At 43.5% G+C, this 23277-nt stretch overlaps 1 protein-coding gene across 1 annotated transcript in view; it reads left to right on the top strand.

The window, feature by feature from the left end:
• LOC109921018 (N(G),N(G)-dimethylarginine dimethylaminohydrolase 1-like) overlaps positions 1-23277 on the top strand; it is an 85907-nt gene that overhangs the window by 57627 nt on the left and 5003 nt on the right. The window contains exons 4-7 of the mRNA XM_048616661.1: positions 8106-8205; positions 15545-15618; positions 18712-18831; positions 20606-20749. Of these exons, the coding sequence (XP_048472618.1) occupies positions 8106-8205; positions 15545-15618; positions 18712-18831; positions 20606-20749 (438 nt within the window). The remainder of the gene's footprint in view (positions 1-8105; positions 8206-15544; positions 15619-18711; positions 18832-20605; positions 20750-23277) is intronic.

Below are 23277 nucleotides of genomic sequence, written 5' to 3'. Positions count from 1 at the left end.
AATATTGGCAAATTATGTTGGTGATGAATTTCATATATTCCTTCAAACAGCAAGAAATGAGATTCGCTATCCAAGGTGGTGTGTGGGACTCTTGATGTATTGTCTCATGAACATGGGTTTCTTCAGAGACCAGTTTACCAGGGGGGACATCCAAGAGTTTTTCCAGCCTTGCCTTAGGGGTGAGGATCCCTAGCTTAATCATGATCTCTCTAGGATTGACATGGTTCTTAATTGTTCCTGATACTTCCCAGCAGGGATCCATGGTTAATGATTAGGGTCCTCTTACATCCTGCATTGTAGCAGGTAGTAGATTGAAGATTTGGGACCTTGCACACTTTGTTCACTGTGTTTTGCGAATCACAGAATTTAAAGCACACAAGATGATATTTGCACATTCAATACCCAGCAGGGGCTTTCTCCATGGTTCTGCAATTATTTCTCATCTAATAGGCACAAAACTGGAACGGTCAGTTTTCCTTATGAGGAAAGATTGGACCAGCTCGACTTGTATCTGCTGGAGTTTTGCAAAAATCTGTAGCTCTGGTTGTGGATGAGGTTGTTGACTTGCTCGCCAAGCTGGCTTGTTTTTGTTCAGACGTTTCATCACCATGCTAGGAGACATCATCAGTGGAGCCTCCGATGAAGCGGTGTTATTCTACTCTGCTTGGAATTTATACTGTCTGATCCGTCATAGTGAGTACTGTCATTTCCGGTTTTGATCTGTATGGGTTTGTATATGGGGTCCAGTTCTATATGTTTGTTGATTGAAGTATGGGTGGAAAACCACGCCTTTAGGTCAGACAACAACAGGAGGACACAGTACGACCTAACACACTGGCCATACTGCCCTACATCAAGAACATATCAGAACTGACAACAAGGCACCTCAGACTGCTAGGAAGCATGGTGGCCCACAAGCCCACAGCTACTCTACGACAAACGCTTACAAGGATAAAGACCCCATTCCCACAACATGCAGAACGAACGTGGTTTACAAAATATCTTGCAATGACTGCCACAAACACTACATCGAACAAACGGGAAGGAAACTAGCCATCAGAATATAGGAACATCAACTAGCAGCAAAACAGCATGACAAACTCTCCTTAATATCTGTACATTCAGACAATGAAGGCCATCAATTTAACTGGGAGAAGGTAACCACTGTAGCCCAAGCCAAACATAGACACACAGGAATTCCTAGAGGCATGGTTCTCTACCCATACTTCAATCAACAAACATATAGAATTGGCCCCTATATACAAACCCATACAGATCAAAACTGGAAATGACAGTACTCACTATAACGGACTGGACAGTATAAATTCCAAGCAGAGTAGAATAACATCACTTCATTGGAGGCTCCACTGATGATGTCACCTAGCATGGTGATGAAATGTTTGAACAAAAACAAGCCAGCTCGGCCAGCCAGTCAACAACCTGTATCTGCTGGAGTATAGAGTAAAATGCAATTTGATTGAAATATGTAAGATCCTAAGGGGTCGACAGGGTGAATGCGGAGATGATGTTTCCGCATGGGAGAATCTAGATCTAGAGGTCACTGTTGAATCTTAAGGAGTCATCCATTTTAAGACAGAAGTGAGGAGAAATTGAAGTTTGTGAGACTGTGGAAACTAATCTTTAGAAGATGGTGTTAGTGGAGTCCATGCATATTTTTTAAGGCAAAAGCAGACAGATTCTTGTTTAGAAAGAGGGGGAAACGCTATTGGGGATAGGCAGGAATATTGAATATTCCCATCTTATCGAATGGTGGAGCAGGAACGAGGGGCCGAATGGCCGCCTCCTGCACTGATTCATCAGGTTCTTCAAGTATTTATCAAATTCCCTTTTTAAAAGTTGCTACTCATCTGTGGGGTGCTTCCATCACCCTTTTCAGGCAGTGCATTCCAGATTCTTAAAAAAAAAATTAGCTCTGTTTAAAAATGCTTCCTTGCGTCACCTCATTCTGCTTTCCGGATCACCTTAAATCTAGACCCCTCTCTTTATGGGCTGTTCTGTAAGTTTTTCTTTGTTTACTATTCACCAAAATGATTTATGATTTTTTGAAGCACTATCAAACCTCCAGTTTCTTTGTCCTAAGGAGGCAAATGAAACAGCAGTTTTAGTATTAATGCAGTACCTGTTAACCTTATGACAAAACCATGGTCGCCTTGACCTCCAAAGAACAGAACATCCCTCATCCTCAATGGCATTCTAGTAAAGCTCCTCTGTATTCTCTCCAAGGTCTTGTCATCCTTTCCAAAATATACAGTGCCCAGAATTGGACTCCCGGGCCCAAGCTGACTATTAAGCTTGTCAGTCACCTTGTGAATGCACTACACAGCAGTGAAGCTCAGCACTATGTAACAGCTGCTGAAGGCTGAGCTCTAAGGTCTCGGGTTCCAGGCCAGCTGGCCTATGATGCTGGAAGTCATTGACTTCACACTGACTTCAGTTCACGCTGCCATCTATCTGGTCTCCTTGGTAACCACCAGCCTGAACTGAGGCTGGATTGCCTTTGTCTTCTTACCTTTCGAATCTCCACTTATTTATGTTCGTGTGTTCTCCTAGATGTTTCTGCAGTGGTAGCTGCAGTATACTTAAAACTGAGGGTGGATGGGAGGGCATGTTGTGAAGGAGGCCAGCTCTTTCCAATGTCAATTTCATCTGAAGTTTCACAAAGGTGGCTGACTAAAACAATACGTAATTGACACAGTGTTAACCTTTATTGCAGGTGGGACGGTGTATGAGAGTAAAACTCTTGCCACAAAAGTTCAGGGTGCGGATGACACCATGCCCAGTATTGTATGTGGTTTAATCTCCTTATGTAAATTGCAAAATACTTGCATTGGAAGCAGGCTTGAGAAGGCTCATGAGACTGAATCCTGGGATGAAGGGATGGTCTTATGAGGAAAGATTGGGCTCATGCTTATTAGATCGAGAATGAGAGGTAATCTTACCGAAATAGATAGGATTTTAAAACGTTATTCATTGGATGTGAATATTGCTGCCTAGGCCAGCATTTATTGCCCGTCCCTAATTAAAAGTTAACCACATTATTCTTTTGAAGAGTCATATTGGACGTGAAATGTTAACTCTGTTTCTCTCTCCAGAGGTTGCCAGACCTGCTGAGTTTGTCCAGCACTTTCGGTTTTTATTTCATATTTCCAGTATTTGGCTTTTATATTACATGTAGACCAGACTGTCGGGATGATAGATTTCCTTCCCTAAAAGACATTTGTGAACCAGATGCATTTTTACAACAACTGATAATGTCTATGTCGTTGCCATTAGATAACTATTCATTCCAGAATTCTTTTAGAAATTGAATTTAAGTATGACCATCTGCCACAGTGCAATTTGAAACGATGTCCCTAAACTTTATCCTGAGTTTCTGGATTACTGATCTACTGACATTATTACTATGTCACCAATTTCCCTGAACCCAGGATTCTGAGGAGCTTGACAGGTTGGATACTGAGAGGATATTTCCTCTTGTGAGGGAATGTAAAATTAGGGGGCTCAGTTTGACAATAATAGACCTTCAATTTCAGATAATCAGGAGTTTCTTTTCTCAGGATGGTTAATCTTGGGAATTCACTTCACGAGAGTTGAGGCTGGATGATTGAATATATTCCAGGCTGAGTTAGACAGATTTTTGATTTAACAGTGGAATTGAGGATTCTGGGGACAGGCAGAAAATGGAGTTGATGATGTGATCAGATTAGCTAGAAAGTGGAACTCCCTCTCTTGCCAATATGGGTATGCTAGCACCAAATGGAGCGCAATGGTTCAAGAAGGCAGCTAACCACCACTTTCTCAAGGTCAACTAGGAATGGGGAGCAAACTCTAGCCCAGCCAGCAATTCCCACATATCCCTAAATGATTTAAAAAAAAACTATTGAATGGTGCAGCAGATATAACACAATGTGGAGCTGGAGGAGCACAGCAGGCCAAGCAGCATCAGAGGAGCAGGAAAGTTGAGGTTTCAGGTCAGGACCCTTCTTTAGAAATGTAAACCAGGTAGTACAGCCACATTGCCTTTCTCAGTACCTGCCTACGGAACTGAATCATCCCAAATGGACTCCAAACCGCATTCAGGCCATCCCAATTTGGCCCTGACCACGACAACCTCTGCTGCTCCTCAGGCACAGCCCATTTCAGAAGAAGGATCCCAACCCGAAACGTCAACTTTCCTGCTCCTCTGATGCTGCCTGGCCTGCTGTGCTCCTCCAGCTCCATACTGTGTTATCTCTAACTCCAGCATCGGCAGTTCTTACTATCTCCGAATGGTGCAGGAGCCAAGAGGGATGAATGGCTTACTCCTGCAACAATTATTTGGATTACTCCCAGTGCCATGTGCTGGTGAGGGTAGGAATAGGAGGATAGAGCAGATGGAATGCGTGGCTGAGGAGCTTCTGCAGGTGGCAAGGATTCGCATTTTTGGATCATTGGAATCTCTTCTGGGGTATAAGAAAGATGGGTTGCACTTGAATTGGAAGGGGACCAATATCCTCGTGGGGATTTGCTAGTGCTACTGGGAGGCTTTAAACTAATAAGTGGAGGGAGAGGAATGACCAAAGAGATAAGTCTGAGGCCGGTATAGATGAGAAGAGGGGCAAGTCAGATAGTCAAGGCAGGCAAGAGTGAGGCAGAGAAGGGGGTAAGTTCCAGGGTATAGATGCTGTTGGAAGGATAGAAGTGTGGTGGGGCCAAAAGAGGAGGGGGAGTGGTTATGGATAACATTACAGCTGTATTTAAGGAGGATATTCCTTAGAGTACATTCAGTGAAGTTATTTCGTTGGAACTGAGAAATAAGAAAGGATGATCACCTCATTGGGATTGCACTATATACCCCCAATAGTCAGCGGAAAATTGAAAAGCAAATTTGTAAGGATACCTAGGGTAGGCGATGGCCTAGTGGTATTATCGCTAGACTATTAATCCAGAGATCCAGGTAATGTTCTGGGGACCTGGGTTTGAATCCCGCAATGGCAGATGTTGGAATTTGAATTCAATAATAATCTGGAGTTAAGAGTCTAATGATGACCATGAAACCATTGCCAATTGTCAGGAAAAAAATCCATCTGGCTCACTAATGTCCTTTAGGGAGGGAAATCTGCTATCCTTACCTGGTCTGGCATACATGTGACTCCAGACCCACAGCAATGTGGTTGACTCTTAACTGACCTCTGGGCAATTAGGGAGGGGCAATAAATTCTGATCCAGCTCATGATGCCTGTATCCCATGAATGAATTTTTTTTAAAACTGTAAGATAGAGAGTATTGGGTTGTAGTAGGAGGGTATTTTAACTTTCCAAGCATAGACTGGGACTGCTATAGTGTTAGGGTTGAATGGAGAGGAATTTGTTAAATGTGTACAAGAAAATTTTCTTATTCAGAATGTGGATGTACCTACTAGAGAAGGAGAAAAACTTGACCTTCTGTTGGGAAATAAGGCAGGGCTGGTGACTGAGGTGTCAGTGGGGAGCACTTTGGGGCCAGTGATCATAAGCCTATTTGTTTTAAAATATTTATGGAAAAGGATAGACCGGACCCAAAAGTTAAAGGTCTAAATTGGAGTAAGGCCAATTTTGATGTTATTAGGCAAGAACTTTTGAAAGTTGATGAGAGGCTATTCACAGGCAAGGGCATGGTTGGAAAGTGGGAGGTCTTCAAAAATGAGAAAGCAAGAGTCCAGGGGCAGTATGTTCCTGTTAGTATGACAGGCAAGGTTAGTAGGTGTAGGGAATGCTGGATGACTAGAGAAACTGAGGCTCTGGTCAAGAAAAAGAAGGAAGCATAAGTCAGGTAGACAGCAGAGATTGAGTGGATCCCTCAAGGAATATAAATGCAGTATGAGTATATTTAAGAGGGAAATCAGGAGGGCAAAAATTGGACATGAGATAGCTTTGGCCTATGGATTTAAGGAGAATCCAAAGAGATTCTAATAAGTACATTATGAACAATAGGGTAACTCAGGAGAGAGTAGGGTCTCTTAAAGATCAACAAGGCTGTCTGTGGAACCGCAGGAGATGGGTAAGATACTAAACCAATATTTTGCATCAGTGTTTTACTGTGCAGAAGAATATGGAATCTAGAGAACTTGGAGAAATAAATAGTGATATCTTGAAAAGTGTCCCTATTACAGAAGAGGAAGTGCTGATTTATCTTCAAATGCATAAATATGGATAAATCCCTGAGATCTGATTAGGTGTACCCTAGAATTTTGTAGGAAGCTAGGGAAGTGATTGCTGGGCCCTTTATATCATCGATAGCCACAGCTGAGATTCCAGAACACTTAGAGGGTCGCTAAAGTGGTGCTTTTATTTAAGAAAGGTGGTAAGGAAAAGCCAGGAAACCGTAGACTAGTGAGCTTGATGTCAGTGGTGTATAAGTTGTTGAAGGGAATTCTGAGGAACAGGATTTACATGTGTTTGGAAAGGCAAAGACTGATTAGGCATAGTTAACATGGCTTTGTGCATGGGAAATTGTGTCTCATTAATTTGATTGTCATTTCTTTGGAAAACTCAAAGAAAATTGATGAAGAGATTGGTTAGGCCACTTTTGGATTACTGCATTCAATTCTGGTTCCCCTACTATAGGAGCCCTGAGAGAATTCAGAAAAGATTTACAAGGATGTTGCTGGGGTTGGGGTAGTTTCAGCGATAAGGAGAGGCTGTATAGGCTGGGGCTATTTTCCCTTGAGTGTCAGAAGCTGAGGGCCGACCTGATAGAGGTTTATAAAATCATGAGGGGCATGGATAGGATGAATAGCCAAGGTCTTTTTCCCATGGCAGGGGAGTCCAAAACTAGAGGGCATAGGTTTAAGGTGAGAGGGAAAGATTTAACAGGGACTTAAGGTGCAACGTTTTCACACAGAGGGTGGTGTGTATATGCAATGAGCTCCAGAGGAAGTGGTGGAGGCTGGTACAATTACAACATTTAAAAGGTGTCTGGATGGGTATATGAATAGGAATGGTTTAAAGGGATATTGGCCAAATGCTGGCAAATGGGATTAGATTAATTTAGGATGTCATGAACTGAAGGGTCTGTCTCCGTACAACCCTATGACTTGATTTACATTTTTTGCATTATTTGCCTGGGGGCAAGCTCAATTTGTGGTCAATGAGCACACCTTGAACACACCCTGATAATTCTATGGCATCTTCTACCATTTCAAGAATTTCCAAACTGCTCTGCAGCCAGTGAATTGTTTTCATTGTTATTTTGTGGCAATTCTTCACCATTGTAATGGGAGAAATACAGAATCCAATTTGTCCACAGCAAGATCCCACAAAGAGCATTGAGGACATGATTAGATCATTATCTTTTAATGTCAGTTTATGACAAAAATTGGCTGGGCCATGGGATCCATTCCTTTGAAAAAAAAGGGCTCTTCATATCCTATCTTCATATCCTCTTCATATCCTTGGTTGTGGTGCAACACAGACTGGGTACAAGTTCCTGGCCTCCTTTTGTTTTTATGGATTATTGTGGCTACCTGGGGAAATGCTTAACATCTTTTTTTAAATGGTGTTTAACAACGGGTGGGCCATTCACCCTATTGAGTCTGCTCCCCCGATTTACCTATTTCTAAGTCATTTTCCCCCACGAACCCCATATCCCTTGATGTTATTTATATCCAGAGGATCTATTGATTTTTGCCTTGAGCATTCTCAATGAATGAGCTTCCACAGCCCTCTAAGTTCAAGAATTCCAAAGATTCAGATCCTTCTAAGTGGAAAAGTTTCCTCCTCCTCGCTGTCTTAAATTGCCTGCCCTTTTATCCTAAGCCTAGAGCTAGGAGAAACCAGAGTCCCCAGCCAAAGGAATACATCCTATCCACACTTAGTAAGAATTTTGTAAATTGAAACATTATATCTTGCTGTTGCAGAGAACTAGCACAGAATGACAATTTCTGTGCTGTGTTAACAATTCTAAATGGAGACTTTTTTTTTGTAATCCAATCCTGGCAGTCTTTGGATGGGAGTGCATTCAGTAACTGGAGCAGCATACTGATTGGGGAGAGGGTAGTTCAGTGCTACTCGGGTAGATTTTTTTGGATGAGGCAGCGATTTGATCGAAATCTTCTTGTATCGCAGGTGGCAACGGTGAAGAGTGTTCTGGCAGAGCTGAAGCTGCGTGTGTTTGAGGTGACAGACGAGAAAGCCACACTTGATGGCAGCGATGTCTTCTTTACAGGTGAATACTGATTATATTTTTTTTTCCACCACCTCCTGACAATTACTCCTGCATCATTGCCAGAAACTCGGTTGTGTGAGCTTTCACCCACACACTTGTGGTCACGTTACCCACGGTGGATTAACAATGGCTTTGGAGGCATTCCTTCAAATTTGGAACTTGTTTTCCAGACTCCAGTGGCTGTCTGGCATTGCCTGCCCATTCTCCTGTGCCTGACCCATGCCTTGACTGTGAGCTGACTAGGGAATGGATGAAGCTCATCCATAGAATGGTTATAGCACAGCTGCCAGTATTGTTGGATGTCAGTTATCTCAGCTTCAGGGCATCTCCTCAGGAGTTTCTCAGGGTAGTGTCCTAGGCCCAACCATCTTCAGCTCCTTCATCAGGTGACCTTCCCACCATTATAAGGCCAGAAGTGGAGATGTTCACTGATGATTACGCAATGTTCAGCACCATTCGTGTCTCCTCGGATACTGCAGCAGTCCATTTTCAACAGGACTTGGGACAATATCCAGATTTGGGATGACAAAAGGCAAGTAACATTTGTGACGCACAAATGCCAGGCAACAACCATCTCCAATAAGAGACAACTTAACCACTACCCCTTGACATTCAATAGTGTTACCATCACTGAATCCTTCACTAACAACATCCTGGGGGTTACCATTGACCAGAAACTCAAATGGACTTGCCATATAAACAGAGTGACTACAAGAGCAGGTCAAAAGCTGGGAGTATTGCAGCATGTAGCTCACCTCCAGATTCCCCAAAGCCAGTCCAACATCTACAAGGCACAAGTCAGGATTATGATGGAATAGTCCCCACTTGCTTGAATGGGTGCAGCTCCAACAACATTCAAGAAGCTTAATACTATCTAGGACAAACCACCCGCTTGATTGGCATCACATCCGCAAGAATATATTCCCTCCACTACTGATGCTCAGTATCAGTGTGTACTATCCACTGCAGACGTTCATCAAAGAACCTTAGGCAGTGCCTTCCAACCCCATGACCACTTCCATCCCGAAGGTCAAGGGCAGCAGATACACAGGAACACAACCACCTGCAAGTTCCCCTTCAAGCCACTCACAATCCTGGTTTGGAAATATATCGCTGACCTTCCACTGTTGCTGGGTGAAAACCCTCTCCTGAAGGGCATTGTGGGTCTATCTACAGCACATGGACTGCTGCAGTTCAAGAATGCAGCTCACCACCACCTTCTCAAGACGACTAGGGGTGGGCAACAAATGCTGGCCAGCCAATGACGCCCACATCCCACAAGTGAATTAAAAAACAGAAGGAGGCTACTCAGCCTATTGTGTCTGTGTGCATTCTTTGCTTGTGAAAGTTGCTAGTCCCAATTCCCTGCTTTACCTATAAGCTTGCAAATCTTATTTTCTTCCAGTAATTATTCAATTTCCTTTTGAAAGACTTCCTCCACCACACAACTGGGCAGTGCATTCCAGATCCTAATCACTTGCTTCATAAGTAAGATTACCCTTGCATTACCTTAAAAGAACCAATTGCTATGACTTGACTATTTATAAGCATTGTACTGTTGATACTGGAGAAAAAATGTCATTGGACTTAAAATATTCACTGTTTCTCTCTACACAAATGCTTCCAGACCTGCTGAGTTTCTCTAGCATTTCTGTTCTCACAGCTTTAAATTGATATCTTTTTTCGTTTTTCACTTCATCCATGAATCAGAACAGTTTTCTCTTGATCCACTCACCTGACCTTTCATGAATTTGAATATCTCTGACAGCCTCCCAGCTTTTCCAATCTGTCTGTAAAACTGAAATTCCTCATCCTTGGAACCATTCTTGTGAACTTGTTTGCACCCTCTCTCAGGCTTCCACGTATCCTTCCTAAAATGTGATGCCCTGAGCTGAACACATCCATACTTTCATTTCCTCACAGAAGCATTCACTTGGAAGTGATGCATGTGACTTTGCTCCATCTGCCACGTTCATACCATAAGACGTAGCAGGAAGAGTAGGCGATACAGCCCATTGAGTCTGCTCTACCACTCAATGAGATGATGGCTGATCTAATAATTTGCACCTACAATTGCCTGCCTTTTCCCTATAATAATAGGACAGTGATGGGAAAGCTCCCCTCCTCAACTCAATCTTGCTAATCTACAGAGGGCCAAAACAAGAAAATGTCAGCATCTCCTTCATTCAATTTTAAAGCTGAAGTTGCTGCTTCAATTTGAAGACCAACTTTGTTCAAAATAATTGTACTTAGCAACCGACTGTATACTATAGTGTAGTCCAGTTCTTTTCCATCCTAGTGGTTTTCCTCCCAATGTGCAGCAAAGGATGTGCGCTCTGGGGAATTGAACACTTTCTTGCTGTGACCTTTCCCAGGGCAGGTACAGAACAAAGCTTCTTGTCCACCGCTCGTTTAATACTACTTTGGCCCCAATCTCCGGATGACCCAGTATGCCATTTCTGCATATTCCATACTGTCTTGTGCTCTGTTGGAAATTGTCAAAGTGAGGGAGCAGTGGATTGAGATTATTAAGTCTATCTTGTGGTGGTCCCATTGGTCACAAAGTAGGTTTTGTTCTATTTGAGACTTAAGATGCTTTATACTGGATTTTCTATATTTGGATCCTGCAGGCAGCAAACCTTCCCCCTCTTGAACTTCATTTCTCCCCCACAGTCTCTGCACCTTTCCCATCTGTTGCTCACTCAGGAAGTGACACATTAAGATAAGACTATTTTTGTTTTGTAATGGTTCTATTTTGCACACCGTCTAAAATGAGGAAGTGGTTAGTGTGAAATGCTGACAGCATGAATGCATGCGTGAAGGGTCAGGAGAAGTTAAGGACACGTGCCTGTTTTCACTATGAGAGGTAATCTCCCTGAAGTGGTTTTGCTTTCTTCGCCTGTTGGTTGGCAAAATTGGGTGTCAATCTGGTAGCTCTGCCAAGTCTTGTGCAAGCCTTGCTGCTAAGTTATGGGCAGCATGATTGTTCTCTCAAATATTTCATGGGGGGAACATCAATGGCAAGGTCAGCATTTGTTGCCCACCTCTGAAATTGGTGGTGAGCTGCCTTCTGGAACCATAGTAAACTGGGTGGTGTGTATAGAGAAAGAGTTGCATGATTTTAACCCAGCAACTATGAGGGAACAGCAATGTATTTTCAAGCCAGGATGGTGTATGGCTTGTAAGGAAACTTGGCAGCTGGTGCTACTCTCATGTATCTGCTGCTCTGCTCTGTTGTCCTTCAAGTAGGTAGAAACTATACCTTTGGAAGGTTCTGTGAAAAGAACATAAGGGAGTTGCTAGAGTGCACCTTGTAGATGTACATGCTGCAGCTGGTCTATGGCACTGGTGAAGGGAGTAAAAATTTGTTGGTAGGCTTTGTCCTGGACGGTGTTGAGGCATCCCGAGTGTTGTTGGAACTGCACCCATCCAGCAAGTCATAGACTCGTACAGCATGGAAACAGACCCTTCAGTTTAACCAGTCCATGCTGATCATAATCCCAAACTAAACTGGTCCTACCTGCCTGTGCTTGGCCCATATCCCTCCAAACATTTCTTATTCATGTATTTATCCCTATGTCTTTTAAACATTGTAACTGTTTCTGCATCCACCACTTCTTCTGGAAGTTCACGCCACACACGAACCACTCTCTGTGTGAAAGAAAAAATGCCCCTCATGTCTTTTTAAAATCTTTCTCATCTTACCTAAAAATATGCCTCCTGGCCTTGAAATCCCCCACTCTAGGCAAAAGACATCTGTCATTCATCTTATCTATACCCCTCGTTATCTTATAAATTTCTATAAGGTCACTCCTCAACTTCCAATGCTCCAGTGGAAAAAGCCCCGGCCTATCCAGTCTCTCCTTATAAGTCAAACCCACTATTCTCGGCAACATCCTGGTAAATTGCTTCTAAACCCTCTCCAGTTTAATAATAATCTTCCTACAACATGGTGACCATAACTAGAAACAGTACTCCAATAGAGGGCTCCCCAATGTTCTGCACAACTTCAACATGATGTCCCAATTCCTACACGCTCCTGACTTTAGCCTTACAGATGGTGGACAGGTTTTGGGGAGATGGGTGGTGAAATACTTAATGTAGAATTCCTGGCCTCTATAGCCAATGTATTTATTTGACAAGTCCAGTTCATTTGCTGGTCAATGGTAATCCCCAGGATGTTGATGATGTTAGATCATAACAGCAATTTGTATCTATTCAGACTTTTCAATTGATCTGGTGATTGGAAATTAGTGGCTGTCCCTCTGCCTTGGTGTGTCTATGCCAAGGCTGTAGGGGAAGAGAATGGCAGAGTTTAATCATAGAATCCCTACACTGTGGAAGCAGGCCAAAGTTCACAGCGACCCTCCAAACAGCATCCCACTCAGACCCACCCCCTATAACTTTACATTTCCCACGATTAATCTACCTAGCCTGTATATTCCGGGACACTGGGCAATTTCCCATGGCCAATCCACCCAACCTGCACATCATTTGGACTGTGGGAGGAAACCGGAGCACGTGTGGAGAATGTGCAAACAGTTGCCTGAGGCTGGAATTGAACCCAGGTCCATGGTGCTGTAAGGCAGCAGTGCTAACCACTGTGCTGCCCCTTTAGACAAAGCTGCATCCCACCTAATTGACAGTTATAGAATGATACAGCAAAAAGCTGAGGTCATTCAGCCCATTTATCCTTTGCCACCTCTCTGAGAGTGAGCTGCGCACCACAACTTTTTACCAATTTGTCTACACTGTGTCTGTTTCGTTTATTGCATTTTGAACATAACTATTATATCAGATTTCAACCTGTTTTCAGATCGCATTTTGCAGGTCATCTTATCTCACTGGGTAAAATAACATTTCTGCTTTATTGCCACTCTGGCAACACATGCTTCTGCTCTAAATTCTGTGCTGTATAATTTGTTTTTAAAGTGATACTTTCATGGGATGTGGATGTCACTGGAAAAGCCAGCATTCGTTGTCCATTCCTAATTGCCCCGAGAGATCTCTGGCTGACGAGGGATATTGAGGGTCTGGTCAGGAAAAGAAGGCGGCAAACACTGAGTTTAAGCTATCGGGCTCAAGTGAATCCCTAGATAACTATTAAAAGGTGTAGGAGCACATTGTAGGGAAATCAGAAGAGCAAAAATAAGGTATGAGATTGATCTGGCAGATGAGATTAAAGGTAATCCCAAGAGGTTTTATAGCTATATTAAGAGTAAAACGGTGGCTAGGGAGAGAATAGGACCCCTTAACGATAAGCATGGCCGTCTACGTGTGGAGCCACAGGAGATGGGAGAGATTTTTAATGAATATTTCTCCTCCAGTGTTTACTGAGAAAAGAATCCTGGATGCTAAGGAAATAAGGGAAACAAGTGGGGATGTTTTGGATTGCATACACATGACCAGAGTGAAGGTGTTTGCAGCCTTAAAGCTCATTAAGGTGAATAAATCCCCTGGGTCTGATCAAGTCCATCCTCAGATGTTGTGCGAGGTGAGGGAAGAAATTGCAGAGGCCCTTGCATAGATTTTTGCCTCATCTGTAGTCACTGGTGAAGTTCTGGAAGACTGGTAGATGGCTAATGTTGTTGCATTGTTTAAGAAATGTAGCAAACTCAAGCCAGGGAACTGTAGGCCTGTGAGCCTGACATCAGTGCTAAGCAAGTTATTGGAGAGAATTACTGAGAGACAGGATCAACCAACATTTGGATAGTCATGGTCTGAGTGGGGATAGTCAGCATGGATTTGTGTGTGGCAAGTCATGTCTGACAAATCTTTCAGGGTTTTTCAAAGAGGTAACCAAGAGGATGGATGAGGGTAGGGTGGTGGATGTTGTCTATATGGATTTTAGTAAGGCCTTTGACAAGGTCCCACATGGCAGGCTAGTCATGAAAGTTAGGATCCAGGGAAAGCTACCTAATTGGATTCAAAATTGGCTCAATGGTAGGAAGCAGAGGGTGATGGTTGAAGGTTGTTTCTTGGACTGGAGGTCTGTGACTAGTGGTGTGCCACAGGGGTCGGTGCTGGGACCTTTTCTTATTTGCATAAATGATCTGGATGTGAATGTACAAGGCATGATTAGTTAGTTTGTGAATGATACAAAATTAGGAGATATCATTGATAGTGAAGAAGATTATCAAAAATTACAGAGGATCTTGATCAGATGGGGAAGTGGGCTGAGGATTGGCAAATGCAATTCAATACAGATAAGTGTGAGGTGTTGCATTTTGGAAAGTCAAACCAAGGTATGACTTGTACAGTAAATGATAAGGTCCTGAGGAGTGTTGTGGAACAGAGGGACCTAGGAGTACAAGTACATAGTTCGTTGAAAGTGGCATCATAGGTGGACAGGGTGGTGAAGAAGGCAATTAGCATGCTGGCCTTCATTGGTCGAGGCATTGAGTATAGGAGTTGGGATATTATGTTATATTGCATAAATCGTTGGTGAAGTCACACTTGGAGGACTGTGTACAGTTTTCGTCACCCTGTTGTAGGAAAGACATAGTTAAACTGGAAAGTGTGCAAAGCAGATTTACAAGGATGTTGCCAGGATTAGTAGGCCTGAGTTATAGGGAGAGGTTGGCCAGGATAGGACGTTGTTCCTTGGAATGTAGGAGAATGAGGGTGACCTTTATTGAGGTGTATAAAATCATGAGGAGCATAGTAAGATTAATGCATGTAGTCTTTTTCCCAGGGATTGTGAATTGAAAACTAGAGGCCACAGGTTTAAGGTGAGAGGGGATAGATTTAAGAAGGACCTGAGGGGTGACTTCTTCGCACCGAGAGGGGTGAGTATATGGAATGGGCTGCTGGAGAAAGTGGTTGAGGCAAGTACAATAGCAACATTTAAAATACATTTGGATAGGTACATGGATGAGAAGGGTTTGGAGGGATAGGGACCAAATTCAGGCAATTGGAACTAGCTGAACGGGCTCCATAGGTCAGCATGGACCAGTTTGGGCCAAAGGGCCTGTTTCCATGCTGTATTACTCCATTACTCTACAACTGAGAGGCTTGTTTAACCCTTTCAGAGGGGGATGTTAAGAGTCAAACACATTGCCATGGGTCTGGAGTCACATGCAGTCTACAATGGATAAGGACAGAAAGTTGGCTTTTAATAAAGGACATTAGTGACCCAGATAGCTGCTATGACAATCGATGACAATTTTAACTTTTTTGTTAAAAATAGCATTTAAATTTACACCAGTTTTGAACCTGCAACCCCAGAGCATTAGCCTGGGGTCCTTTTGGATTTCTTACCCAGTGGCATTACCTCTGTGCCACCACATTTGCTTGGCATTCAACTTCTGATCTTCCCTCTCCTTTTCCTTGGTTCCAGGCCGCGAGTTCTTTGTTGGGATCTCCAAGTGGACCAATCACAAAGGAGCGGAGTATGTGGCAGAGGCATTCAAGGTGAGACACCCCACCTTGCCCTCCTCTGGTCAAGTGGGTCTTTTGTTTGGGGGCAGTTGGGGGTGTTGGGTTGGGGTGATATGCTTTGCTGTTGCACGGAGATGGTCCAATGTCAAGAGCAGGCATGTCAATGTGAAGGTGGCAGCCTGGTCCCATCTTAATGTGCTTTTCTTGAGGGTAATGTGCAAATATGGGGTGAGGAACTTAAATTGAGCTTGAAGGCTGGGAGTAGTTAATGCCCCGGGTTAAACGGTGAAAGATTTGTTGGTTTAGTAGAAGAGTAGGTGTAAAAAAGTGAACTTTCAGCTTATTGTACAGACGTAAAGCTGACGTTGTCCACCAAACTCCCATTCCAAAAAGTAGCCTGTTTTAATGATTTAAATAAAGGTTTTAAAAAAAATGAGTTCATTTGACTGAACCACAAAAGCAGTCAACTGTAACAGTGCAGAAGAAGGCCCATTCAGTCGATAGTATTAGCACTAGCTGAATGAGCATTTTTAGCTTATCCCCAGCTGGCCTGTTCCCGTAATCCTGCACTTTGTTTTCATTTAGAGTCATTGAGCTGTACAGCACAGAAACTGAGACCTTTTGGTCCAACTCGTCCACGCCAACCAGATATCCTAAATTAGTCTATTCCCATTTGCCAGCATTTGGCCCATATCCCTCTGACCCCTTCCTATTCATATACCCATCCAGATGCCTTTTTAGAAGATGCAACTTTACCAGCACCAACCACCTTCTCTGGCAGTTCATTTCATATGAGCATCACCTTCTGTGTGAAAAACTTGCCCCTTAGGTCTCTCTTAACCACCTCACCACCTTAAACCTACGTCCCCTAGTCTTGGACTCCCCTACCCTAGGAAAAAGACTTTGGCTACTTACCTTATCCATGCCTCTCTTGATTTTCATAAACCTCTACAAGGTCATCCCTCAGCCTCTGATGCTCCAGGGAAAATAGCTCCAGTGTTTTCAGCCTCTCCCTCCCTAGCTCAAACCCTCCAACCCCACCAACATCATTGTAAATCTTTTCTGAACCCTTTCAAGTTTCATAACATCTTTCCTATAGTGGGGAACATGGTATTCTAAAAGTGGCCTAGACAGTGTCCTGTACAGCCATAACATGACATCCCAACTTTGCTATTCAATGCACTGTCCAATAAAGGCATAAATAATCATCCAATGCCCTTGTGAATGCCTCAGTTGAATCTGCCTCCACCACCCTTCCCAGCAGCACATCTTCCAGAACCAAGCCATTGCTGTTTGTAAAAAGATATTTTTATTGCATCTTGTTTACTTCTTTTGCAAAACACTCTCAAACTGTGACCTCTGGGTCTCAATCTTTTTACAAGCAGAAACCATTTATCTCTACCTATTCTGTCCAGATCCTCGTGAAATTGAAAACTTCTGTCAGATCCCCTCTCGGCCTTCTCCTCTCTAGGGAAAATAGTCCCAAGTTAGAATCATAAAGTCACAGTTTTACAGCATGATTAATTCTCGCATCTTCAAGTGAAGACTAGTTCTTCCCCTCAACATTTTTTTTAATAATTTCACTTTCAATGATGCTAGACTCACTGGCCAGCAGTTCCCTGGTTTATCTACACTATCCTTCTTGAAGACTAGTTCCAGGTTAACTATCTTCCAGTCCTCTGTCACCTCTCCTGCATCCAGAGAGGATTTGAAAATTAATGTCAGGGTCCCTACAATCTTCTCCCTTGCTTCCCACAGCAGAATCAGCTGCATCTCAGCTGCGCCTGGAAACATCTCTAATTTTTAAGCTTGTTAAAACCATTAATACCTCCTCCCACTCCAATTTTCTTCAGCTATATCGCAGTCCTCTTCCCTGATTTCTATACCAACAGTGTTCTCTCTTGCGGATACAGATGTAAAGTATTGATTTAAAAGCTCCCCTTTGCCTTATGGCTCCACCTACTTGCCACTTTGTACTCTTCCTGTTGCTAATAAGCTCATAAAATGGGGGCTGTTATGGTGTAGCAGCAGTGTCCCTACTTCTGGGCAAGAAGGGCTGGGTTCATGTCTGGTCCAGACATTGCTTTAAAATACTCCTGGTTTTCCTTTATATTACCTGCCAGTGCCTTTCATGCTCCATCCTTACTTTCCTAACTTCCTAACTCCTGACCCCTTTCAGTATGCATATGTCTCTAGGGCATCTGGTGTTCTGAGCCCTCATAAGCTTCCCTTTGTCAATCCTTATTCATTCCTGTACATCCCAAACTATTCTTTGGAATTTCAGGTCCCACTTTTACAGCAACATGTTGGGCTCCCACTGTTTTAATGTAAATTTCTCTAGACATCTAGTCTGCTTTTGACAAACCCTGCCTTATTGTCTTAAAATTGGCTCCCCTCACCAACCCCACTTCAAAACTTTTATTTCTTTCCCCGTCTTTGTCTCTTTCTGTGACCACTTTAAATCTTGGTGAGTTATGGTCATTACGGCCAAAATGTTCTCCAATGGACATTTCAACCATTTTCTTGGCTTCTCCAATTTTTCTGCATTACTGACGTGCCTCATCCCTGGAACCATTGCAGTAAACCTCTTCTGTATTCTTCCCCAAAGTATTCACGTCCTTTCTCAAGTGTGAAACCTGGAAATGTACACAATACTCCAGTCGATGTTTAAGCAATATCCAGTAATTTCGATATAGCCTTCCAGCTCTTGTACTCTACTCCCATATTAATGAAGCCCAGAACACCGTGATTGCTATCTCCTTTGTCCTTCCATCTTTAATGACTTCAACATTTATACAGCCAGGTGTGTGTGCTCCTGCACACTCTCTATAAAATAGTGCCCTTTATTTTGTGATGTTCCCTTGGTGGATTAATACTTGGGAAGTTTGTTATTGTCCTCCAGCCTCTGTGTCCAGAGGGGAAGTAGGTTTTAGGGGCTGTGTTGAACTAGGAATCTGCATTTACTGATCCACATATATTTGATGAGATAAAATCCTCAAAGTAATATATAGCCAAGCAACCACATCAAAGTGATTTAGTTCGGCTTGTGGGTTATTGTTACGGATGCGACTCTTGTGTGGAGAAGGTAGGTTTGTGTCAATGGATTGTTCCGTCTTTTCTGTCTAGGATTTCACAGTCTCCATTGTGCACATTCCCGAACCCCATCATTTGAAAAGTTTCTGCAGCATGGGTGGACCCAGCACTATTATCATAGGGAACAGTGAGGCTGCTCGAAAGGCAATCAAGGTAAGACACTCCTCTTTATGCTCCAAACCTCTCAACTTGGGCTCCAGTTTTACCCATTTAATTCCCTGTGTCTGTGATTCTCCTGCTCCAAAATGTCAGGTGTCTAGATAGAGCAGGCAGGAAAAAGATTCTTCTGTAGGAGACAGGTCCATTACCAGAAGTTTAAGGTGATTAGTATCATGATTAGAATGGATATGCAGAAAAATCATTTTCACTTCAGAATCTAGACTTCACTGCCTGGTTTGGTGGCAGAAGCAGAAACAAGCACCTGGACCTGCATATGCTGTAGCCTGCAAGATTTCAGACTTCCAGGTACTGAAAGATGAGGTGGTGGCTAGTTTTATTATTGGTCATAAAATGGGCCACGTAGCTTCTTCCAGCATCATAACATTTCTCTGCTCTTATTAGAGTTTTTGTATCTTGGCTAAGCCGGACTTCATTTTTTCCTGTGCTTTTACAGCAGACCTCACTAGGTAGCTTCAGGAATGGGCCTTTATCCCAGATTAGGGCTGGATATGGTTAACTTGGGAAGACAGCAATGTAGCGGTAGTATCACTGGAGTAGCAATCCTCGGGCCCAAACTAATGCTGTTTTGGACTCAACCTGCAGCTGGAATTTAGAGTTAATTAATAAAACCAATAAATTAATATAAAGCCAACTGCAGTGATGATGACCATTGTCAGTTGCTGTAAAGACCTATCTGATACACAAATGTTCTCCAGGGAAGTAAATCTGCCATCTTTACCTGCTCTGGCTTCCATGTGCCAGGTTTTTAATCTATGCTCTGAAATGCCCAACAAGCCACTCGGCTCAAGGGTAATTATAATAGACAAGTGCTGGCCTAGACACCCACATCCACATCCCATGAACGAATGAAAGGAGACAAAATCATTAGTTGCAGCCCTAGAAGGGAACCAATGGTCCTCTATGCCCATGCTGACTCTCTCTCTGAAACAGCAATTGACCCAGTCCCACTCTCTGCTTTTTCCCTGTAGCTCTGACAATATTATCTCTTGCAGGTACTTAATTCAGTTACCTTCACAAGGCTCGGTTGAATCTGCCTCAACCTCAGCTTTGGCAGTGCATTCCCAATCATAACGAGTGACTGCATTAAAACATTTTTCCTCATGGCACAAGCTCTATTGGTTCTTCCAGTGAGCTGGAAGCTGCAGTTCCTGAGACAGCTGTACCAACACCAGCCAGTGTTTGTGACACTGTGGAGAGAAGCTTCATTCTGCATTGTACCTGTCCTGGGAGTGTTTGATGGGGATAGTGTGGAAGCAGCTTAATTTTGTGTAGAGGAAATTTTACTCGATATCAAATCCATGCTGTATCTGTGCTGGAAGTGTTTGATCGAACAGTGCAGAGGGAGCTTTAGTCTGTATCTAACCCTGTGCTGTCCCTGTCCGGGAATGTTTGATGGGGACAGCGCAGGAGTTTTACTCGGTAGCTAACTCCTGCTATCCCTGTCCTGGGAATGTTTGATGGGGACAGTGAACTTTCAGTTTAAAAGAGTAGAGAGAACTTTACTGCGTCCCTGTCAAATACTCCCTGGTACTGATGCAGAGCAAAGCTCCCTCTGCATGACCCAATACTCTGGTCAAGTGTGGAATGGGCGCAGTGTGGTCGAATCGCTTTGTATCTGCGTGTGTGTGGAAGATGTTGACTCAGTCGCTGTCACGGTAGTCCATGTGAGATGAGTGGTTACTGACACAGGCCTGTGGTTTCCACAATGTGTACCGTTTCCTCACTGTTTTCCTCTTTCTGCCCTCAGGCGATGGAGCAGCTAACGGACTATCAGTACGACAAACTGAGTGTACCAGATGATGCTGCGGCCAATTGCATCTATGCACGTGTTGGCAACAAATGCAACGTCCTGGTCCATCGGACAGTGGATGAGTTTCCGGAAAGTTCCAAGGTCTTTAATTTTGCGTGTCCTGTTTTCTTGGGTCAGTGCCCAGAGCTATGAACTCGGCTCCACTGGGGCTCTGTCTTTGGTGGGGGAGGGGTGTTCTGGCAGGAGGGGATACGACTGTTCCTTCAGTGTGAAAATCTCTAAAACGTTTAAATGGTTGGAGATAAGCAGTTTTCAGTTCTACCGCCGCCATTGGGAGTCCCTTTTAAACTAGGTCAGCTACTAGTGTGTATTCCCCTTTAAGCCAGGGTGGGTGAGCAGTAACACTGTGTGGTGTGCATTCCTCTTTAAATTGTTCATAGTTTACACCAGCTCCTGAGTCCAACGTCAGCCCCTGCTGGTTGGAGAGCAGTATTGCAAAGAAAGAGAAGTTGGGGGGGGTGCTATTTAGGGAGGAAAAGACGGTAATTGTAGCCCCCCAATTTAACATTTTCTAACAATGCCTCTGCTTCAAGTTTACCTTAAAGAGCTGTAGCCACTATTCTCCTGGGCCTGGTAACATGAGGGACAGGCTGTGCATATTCTGAAAAGCTGTTAATTTACACTGAAAAAGAATTTCACTGTGTTCTGCGACCGAGGCAGTGTTCAATTAGCACCACAGCTGCAACGTGTCTGTACATTGGGTTAATACTTCACAGATGTTTGAAAGCTGTGCGAAAACATGGTGCAGACACGTCAGCTGTCTCTCTCTCTCTCTCGCTCGCTCTTTGTCTTTCTTTTTTTCACTTCCCCCATCCCATCCCCCTCCCCCTCCCTCTAATCCTGCACCCCTCTGTCTCTGTGTTTCTGTCTGTCTTCCGCTCTGTCTGCAAAAACCAACAAAACTGGCAAATGAGATACACTGGTCGTACTCGTCTCCTATACTTCAAAATGGAGCTCCAGTATGTTCATTTCCCAATATTACGACTTTCCCATTGTTTTCCTATGTGACGACACCCAGGTTCTTCTTTCTCCAGTTCTCTCTCTCTCTCTCTCTCTCTCTCTCTTTGGGTATCACTTTCTCTCCTCTCTCCCTTTCTCTGTCCCTGGTGTGTGCTGTCTGTCTGCGTTTCTCTCTCTCTCTCTGTCCCACCCCTCACCCACCTTTTGTTTATGTGTGTGTGTTCCTTTCTCTTTCTCTTCCTCCCCCAGCAATTTGTGTGTGTGTTCCTCTCTCTCTCGAAGTTCCTCTTTTTTTCTCTCCTCCTCTCTGTCCCTTTCACACTGTCTCTCTGGCTTGCTCTACCTTTCTTTCCTCTGTGTTTTCTTCTCTTTCTCTGGCTGTACTTTGCATTCAACTCTTTCTGAAGAGGCCATGGGGTGAAAGGATTGATTGTATCTGACTCATTAAACCTTCACCCCACCCACCCCTATAAGTTATTTCAGTGCTTTTGCTCCTTCCTGCCTTGTAAAATTTGTTACAATATTGGATTTATTGAGTATACTCTGCACCAAGAGTCTCCTTTTTCACTTCTCACCTTAACTCCTGTATAGTGAAGGTGCCCAGAGCCAGCTCATGTCTTGATGCACATTCTAACACCAGACAGGTAAATGAAACAGCTGCTATTTTTTTTTAAAAAGGGGCCCAGGAGAGCACTTTTAATTGCTGGATGACAGTTGTACGAACAAATTATAGATGTGAGAATTGCCTAGATGTAGACAGAGCGTGTTCTGCCATTACTGCCAGGCCCTTGGGATCATTGCCCTGCTGCTGAGTACCATCGCTAAGGAGACGGGGCCCAATCTAACTGCCCCCGGTGACAATTTTGTTTTCAGAGTCATACGGCACAGAAACAAACCCTTCGGTCCAACTCACCCATGCCAACCAGAAATCCTAAACTGATCTAGTCCAATTTGTCAGCATTTGGCCCATATCCCTCTAAACCCTCCCTATTCATGTACTCAATAGATGCCTTTTTTTGTTGATGTGTGAATGGACTGAGCAGTCTTGGTTTGTTCTTGAGCCTTGGAGTATGTGATCGGATTTTTAAGTCTTTTTGCTTCCCCCACCACCCAATTTTGGCAGTTGGATCGATCTACAGTGGGCTTGGTTTTGTTTTTAAACACATGAAAGCAAGTTGGCTGTCATTTTGAACTTGGCTCGATCATTCTGTAGAATGAGCAGTGGTGAATAGGGAGGGGGGTTTATGTGGAAAAGATGCTGGCAGCTTTGATACTTTTTAAAGAAGTCTTTGTCTGGAGAGCAGAGCCAAACAAGCAGTAGAAAAATCTCTCAGCGCCATCGATTTGAATATCCCTGGGTTTACTTGTGCAGCAGTATTAACCCTGGCCAAAATAACTTAAAAGTTAATCTTTTTTTGGAACAGAAACAAGCCAAAGGTAAGAATCCAAAAAGGTTGGGGGGAAGACGTGATAAGAGGTACTCAAAGTTGAGGGTTTCTCATTGTCCAAGTAAGGACGAGTCGCCAATCAGAGTTTATTAATTTTAAATAATTCACACAATGGATGAGATGGGTAACCGGCAGAAATTTCTTCGGAGAGCTGTCCCTTTCTTCTTGGGGTGGTCCTTCAGGATGCAGGATGACTTGGTT

Source organism: Rhincodon typus, chromosome 35 (genome assembly GCF_021869965.1).
Source record: "Rhincodon typus isolate 14 chromosome 35, sRhiTyp1.1, whole genome shotgun sequence".
NCBI lineage: Eukaryota > Metazoa > Chordata > Chondrichthyes > Orectolobiformes > Rhincodontidae > Rhincodon > Rhincodon typus.
The sequence above is the reverse complement of the archived record's forward strand: the minus strand, read 5'-3'. Positions and strand labels throughout refer to the sequence as shown.